Raw genomic sequence first — 7,022 nt, 5'->3', positions numbered from 1 at the left:
ATATCTTAAGTCCACTACGGCTTTGATTAGTTGATCGAACGGAAAAAATAAACAAAATTTCATTTGAGGAATTAAATAAAATATAAAAAAATATGAACTTTTGTTTATTTTTCATCAAAATTAGAGAGGAAACTTTTTTCATAAATTCTTTTGTTCATAAGTAGTTTAGAAGAATAGAGTGAGATCCCCTTGTTAATAATTTAACGAAAAATTTAGTTTAATAGGTATAAAACTTGAGAAGCAAATAATTCACCATAATTTTTTGGGATAAAATATTTTTTTTTGGTGAAATGTTAAATGACAAGCATCTTAGCTGTAACATTATGTGAAAAACAAATTGAACTCTTTTAGAGAACCGAAATTCTCATATCAAAACATGTACTAACAAAAGGTGATTAATGTAATTCTCATAAAATAATTTCTTTATGAGAATGTAAATAATTTCTTTCAAGGAAAATTGAATCCGAACGTACCACTAGTTCGTGGGATTTGATGTTTATAGTGGTAACAAAGGTTTGGAATAAAAAGTTATATGGGATCATTTAGTTTCTGATTTCAATCCACAGACCGAAACCCTATACAAAACTCTGTAATTTGTATAGTCGATTATATAGGGTAGTATTTACGCCGAAGAAGATTGTACCAGTTGACACTTTGTTTTTAACCTTTTACAGTTTCGCTGGTACGTAAAAAATATCTTAAACGGAGAAATTTTATTTTCACATAGGTTAGGATAAGATAGTATGACTAGGAGTTAGTTATTTGCAAGCTTTGACATTGAATAATTGTTATTTTCTTGACAGACATTCAATAATTAATTAATCTACAAAACAAAACTAATTAAAATACTTAAGTAGTGAGTACGATTGAACCAACAAGCTATCAAGGATCGAACTCTCACCTCTATATAAATATACACACACAACCTATCAAAAATATATCCAAACTTTCCAAAAGTAAACTGAAACAAACAAATATGGAAAACATACTCGTGTTCTGTCTGCTGCTGCTCTCCTCAGTTTCAGTTGCAACGTCACAGTCCGTGATTGATTCGGCCACTTTCCTCCGATGTATCGTACGACAGGGATTGAACCCGCCGGATCAAACCTCTGAAGTCACCTACATCCCAACAAACTCCTCTTTCGCCACCGTCCTCCGCCGCCGCATACCCAACCTCCGGTTTGACAAACCCACCACCCCGAAACCCCTGGCCGTCGTCACCGTCAAAAATTGGTCGCAAATCGGAACGGCGCTGGCATGCTCTCGCGAGCTCTCTGTCCAGGTCAGAATCAGAAGCGGAGGCCACGATTTCGAAGGACTCTCTTACACCTCCACAGTCCCGTTCTTCGTGATTGACATGTTCAGTTTCAGATCGATCGATCTAAACCTCACCGAGGGAACGGCTTGGGTAGATTCGGGCGCCACCATCGGAGAACTTTATTACCGTATCGCAGAGAAGACCAATGTCTTTGGATTTCCAGCGGGTTTGACTCCGACGTTAGGAGTTGGTGGACATTTCAGCGGTGGAGGGTATGGAACTATGATGAGAAAGTACGGCTTGTCCGTGGACAACGTTGTCGGATCCGGAATCATTGATTCAAACGGGAACATCTATACCGATCGAGTTTCAATGGGCGAAGATCTTTTCTGGGCGATTCGAGGAGGTGGAGCGGCGAGCTTCGGCATAGTGCTGGGATACAGAATCCGACTGGTCCCGGTGCCGGAGAGAGTTACGGTGTTCACGGTCGGAAAAACCGTCGGAGAAGGAGCTTTGGATCTTATAATGAAGTGGCAGAGTTTCGCTCCCAGTACAGATCGGAACATGTTTGTGAAGCTGTCGTTGAAAATAGTCAACGGTACGAAGCCTGGTGAAAAGACGGTCTTAGCCTCCTTCATTGGGATGTATTTAGGTGGGTCGAGTAAGACGTTGAACGTGATGAACCGGGATTTCCCGGAACTAAAGCTGAAGAGAACCGATTGTACCGAAATGAGATGGATCGATTCGGTACTGTTCTGGGCCGGTTATCCCATCGGTACACCAACTTCCGTATTGTTGGACACGGCAGTTGCGAAAAAGTTGTTCATGAAACGTAAATCAGACTTCGTGAAGCAGCCGATTTCGAGAACCGGTCTCGATCTGATACTCAAGAAATTGGTGCAAGTTGAAAAGGTTGAAATGAATTGGAATCCCTACGGAGGAAGAATGGGTGAGATCACGAGTTCGAGGACTCCATTCCCACACAGAGCAGGAAACTTGTTCAACATTGAGTATCTTATAGACTGGTCGGAAGCTGGAGATGCGGTGGAGAAGGATTACTTGTCACGTGCACGAGAGATGCATGGATTCATGACCCCGTACGTCTCTAGTAATCCGAGGGAAGCGTATCTTAATTACCGTGATCTTGACATAGGGTCAGGTGGTAATTCAACCACGTACGAAGGAGGTAAAGTCTATGGAGCTAAATATTTCAAAGACAACTTCGAGAGGTTAGTGAATATTAAATCCATCTACGATGAGATAAACTTTTGGAGGAACGAACAAAGTATTCCGGTTCGGAAATAATTACGACATGATCACAGAAGTCTTATGATTTGTGACATGCATGTATTAAGTTTTTCAGAAAATAAAGCAAGAAATATGTATTAAGATTCTGTTCAATAAAATGTTGTGAAATGTACTGAGATCTTTGGTTGGAGGATATAGGCATGTGCATTTTCTTTCTTTCATTTCTATCATAACGTACATGGCCTGAGCGAGATAGTTCTATGATTCTATCATATAATATAAAATATGAATTGTCATATACTAGGTGTGTTCAATCCAATTAATCCGAACCAACCCAAACCAAAAAAAGTAATATGATTTCATTTCGAGTATTCTAACTAGCCCTGCGACTTTGGTTTTCCGAAACCGAACCGAACCGAACCGTTGGTTTTCGGTTAACCGAAATTTTATAAACCATTTCCGAAAGTAACCGAATTATATTTCGGTTCGGTTCGGTTTTCGGTTATTTTTTAAATTTCCGAAAATAACCGATTTTATGATTTTTGGTTAATTCCGGTATAGGTTTTTAAAAAAGTTTGGATTTTTGGTTAAATTCGGTTATTTTCGGTTTTTCTAAAAAAAAAAAATCAAAAACCGAACCGAACCGAAAACCGAATTATTTTTTAAAATCGTACCGAACCAAACCGATCTCGAAAATATAACCGAACCGAAAACCAAAAATGTCGGTTCGGTTCGGCTGGTACGGTTCGGGGCAAAGTCGCAGAGCTAATTCTAACTAACAGAGTTTTTTAGTCATCAAGTTCGGAGTGGGGACGGATAATACCCGAGCAATCCATATAACATATATATATATATATTTACTTAAGTTATAATATTTATTTTAGTTTGCTGTAAAACTGAAATCTATAATATATATTTTACATAATTAGAATATATTTTTAAAGCTACTTATATATTTAAATATAATTATTTTAAATATAACAATTTGATAGTTTTCATGCTGTAAGTTAATTGATTATTTCAAATCATCACATATATTTGGTATTTTTTTATTATATATATTTTAAAATTATTTCATTCAATTATTATGATCCTGATTCGTAATTCAAAGCGTTAGATTTCCTTTATCAATATTTTTTATGTTTATTCACTTAAGATTATAACTATAACAATATCTTAAGATATTTAAGTAGTTAAAAGATTATATATTAGCATTAAGGAAATACATTTAATAAAAAATTAAATGATTATCCAAATAAAAATATCACACATGAATCAAGGTGAGTTTGTTAACCAATCCTGATTTTTAGGAGTCGATATTATATTAGGAATGATATATTATTAATCTGTATTATTAGTAATAAATGAATGATAACTGATTTATAGTGAATGTCCATTTTTAAAAAAATCACACATGAATTAAAGTTGTGATTTTTGTTTTAATATATAAGATTTTAGTTTGCTGTAAAACTGAAATCTCAATAAAGTGACAGTTTTTTTCTTTTATTTGTTTATAATAATACAATTTTGTTTACTTTGGTAACTATTCTTTTTACAACAAAATCTGATCGGAAACATTGAACACATCCCATATTGAATAGAAAGTTCACATTCTTATTAGCACCTACATCTTTTGTGTATTTTTTTGGGTCAAATCTTTTGTGTATTTCATGCACACTTTTTTTTTTTACAACTTTGATAGCATTATAACTTGTGGGATTTGGATAATTTATTATTAGGGGTGTTGAATGTGGTAAAACCGAACCAATTAAAACTGAACCAAAATAAAGAAAATAGAGTTTAGATTTGGTAATATCGTATAAATTGAATGTACGTTATTTTTAAGAAACCATATTATATCGATATAGTTTGGTATATAAACCGAATAACCAATTAATTAAAATATAGTAGAATAGATACATGCAAATTATATAATATAACTGAAAACATATCTACATAGTTTATTTTACTTATATGATCTTGATATTTAAGACATTAATTTGAATAATTTGTTAATTTACTAAGTAAAGGCTTATACTGACATATATTTGTGATAACATTTAGTTATTTAATAATATTATGATATTATTAAAATTTTATTTTTTTACGAAGATTATAATATTTATTTAACTATTTTTACAGCTAAATAAAACAGAAAAAATATATTTAAAATTTATAGTACTAAAATATATTTATGATTTATTAAATCTGATTTTAATCTATAAACTAAAATAATTTAAATATAAATACAATTCTAGTTTTTGGGTATAAAACCAAATAAACTAAAAATCAACAGTATATAAACAAAGTTAAAGCAAATTAGATATAGTTTTAATGCAGTAGCTAATTTTTATAAACAAAAAAACTAAAAATTTGAATAACCAAACTAGAACTGGACCAAATTCCGGATTGAGCGGCCTTAAATTATTCTTGATAATATTAAATTTTCTTGATATCCTACCATTTTTATCTACCATTTTAGGTTTCTTATGTATTTCTAAACATAGCTATTTTCAGGAATTGCGGACAACCACGGATCACAATTGATACCCTTGCCAATTATCCTACATTTTAGTTGGTAGGATATATATTACATAAATTATAATTGACTTTGACGTAATTACCACGATGAAAGTTGGCAACATTTGACCAAGAAATATTCAAAGTAACCGCACATTCGCACAAGGCCAAAAATTTCGTCATTTTTTTTGGTTTGGCAAAAGCCACAATTTTTGTTCTATTTATCCAAATTTTAGACACTCAAAAGTGGCCAAAATAATTAAAAGTAAGAGAAATGAATAAAACGTATCTTATCTTTCTTCTCTTCTTTGCTGCATCGTATTCATCACCGGGCGCTGCAGCAGATCCCGCGAATGTCTACGAAGACTTTGTCCGATGTTTCAGGAACAAGACAAACATCTCCGACAAGGATCTAACCGACGTCGTTTTATCCCGTACTAGCGATTCCTTCACCCCTGTCCTACGCGCATACATCCGAAATGCTCGTTTCAACACATCATCAACGCCGAAACCGTCGGTCATCGTGCTGCCACGTGTTGACTCCCACGTCCAAGCCGCCGTGATCTGCACTAAAACGCTGAATCTCCAGCTCAAGATCCGGAGCGGCGGTCACGACTACGACGGTCTCTCTTACGTCTCCGCCGTAACGTTCATCGTCCTCGATCTCTCTAACTTCCGAAACATCACCGTCGATATGAAAGACGACGGAGGATCCGCTTGGGTGCAAACCGGCGCTACGCTAGGAGAGCTTTTCTTCCGGATCTGGGAGAAGAGCGAGGTGCACGCTTTCCCTGCCGGAATCTGTCCTACCGTCGGCGTCGGAGGACACGTCAGCGGCGGCGGATACGGGCACATGATTCGAAAGTTCGGGCTCACAATAGATTACGTCGTGGACGCTACGATCGTCGACGTTAACGGTCGCGTTCTTGATCGGAAATCGATGGGGGAGGATCTCTTCTGGGCGTTACGAGGCGGAGGAGCCGGAAGCTTCGGTGTCGTTTTGGCTTTTAAGGTGAAGCTCGTGGAGGTTCCCAAAACCGTAACCGTTTTCAGGATAGATAGAACGACGGACCAAAATGCCCTCGACATGGTCTATAAATGGCAGTTCGTGGCTCCAAGAACCGACCCGGGTCTGTTCATAAGAGTCTTGTTAGCCTCCCCGACCAAGAACAAGACGCAGACGGTGAACGCTAAGGTGAGAGCTTTGTATTTGGGAAACGCCAGCGACGTCGTTTCGATGATGGCGAAGGAGTTCCCCGAGTTGGGTCTGAAGATGGATGATTGCAAGGAGATGACGTGGATCCAGTCGCTCTTGTGGTGGATGAACTACAAAGACGTGGAGAAAGTCAAACCGGAAGTTTTGCTCGAAAGAGAACCGGACAAGGCTAAATTTGTCAAGAGGAAATCGGATTACGTGGAGAAGGAGATAACCAAACCCGAACTAAACCGGTTGATTCAGCAATTGGCGACGTTAGACAGAACCGGTTTGGTTTTGAATCCATACGGAGGGAATCTAAACGCGACCGCAACCAACGAAACGGCTTTTCCGCATAGGCACAAACTATACAAAATCCAACATTCGTCGACATGGTCAGATGCTAGACCAGAAGCGGACAGGCTTTACGTTGGTAGTTTAAGAACGACCTATAGAATCATGACCCCGTTCGTGTCGAAAAACCCTAGGAGCGCGTATTTAAATTATAGGGATGTCGATATTGGGGTTAATGACCATGGAAAGGATAGTTATCGAAAGGGAGAAAACTATGGGAGGAAGTATTTTGGGGAGAATTTTGATCGGTTGGTTCGGGTGAAAACCGCTGTAGATCCGGATAATTTCTTTAGGAATGAGCAGAGTATACCAACCTTACCTCGTAAGAGAAGGTAGAAAACTTTAGTTCATGTGACCATTGTTACTTTTCGTTTATGTTTCTTCATGAAACTTGGAATAAATTTTGTTTTCTAACCATATTCCACGTTATGAACGTTAGTTATGTAT

The 7,022-nt window shown here is 36.9% G+C and overlaps 2 protein-coding genes across 2 annotated transcripts; both read left to right on the top strand.

Annotated features, from left to right (window-relative positions):
- Positions 1 to 725: 725 nt before the first annotated feature.
- On the top strand, positions 726 to 2,722 carry LOC103840311 (berberine bridge enzyme-like 11). Its single transcript, XM_009116806.3, has one exon. It carries the CDS (start codon positions 977 to 979, stop codon positions 2,561 to 2,563), a length of 1,587 nt encoding a protein of 528 aa, XP_009115054.1. The 5' UTR covers positions 726 to 976; the 3' UTR covers positions 2,564 to 2,722.
- A 246-nt stretch (positions 2,723 to 2,968) lies between these two features.
- Positions 2,969 to 6,992, top strand: LOC103840309 (berberine bridge enzyme-like 12). Its single transcript, XM_009116805.3, has one exon. It carries the CDS (start codon positions 5,301 to 5,303, stop codon positions 6,909 to 6,911), a length of 1,611 nt encoding a protein of 536 aa, XP_009115053.1. The 5' UTR covers positions 2,969 to 5,300; the 3' UTR covers positions 6,912 to 6,992.
- The last annotated feature ends 30 nt before the right edge of the window (positions 6,993 to 7,022 follow it).

The sequence above is a fragment of the Brassica rapa genome, chromosome A09 (genome assembly GCF_000309985.2).
Source record: "Brassica rapa cultivar Chiifu-401-42 chromosome A09, CAAS_Brap_v3.01, whole genome shotgun sequence".
NCBI lineage: Eukaryota > Viridiplantae > Streptophyta > Magnoliopsida > Brassicales > Brassicaceae > Brassica > Brassica rapa.
Note: the sequence above shows the minus strand (reverse complement) of the source record. Positions and strands in the feature narration are given on the sequence as shown.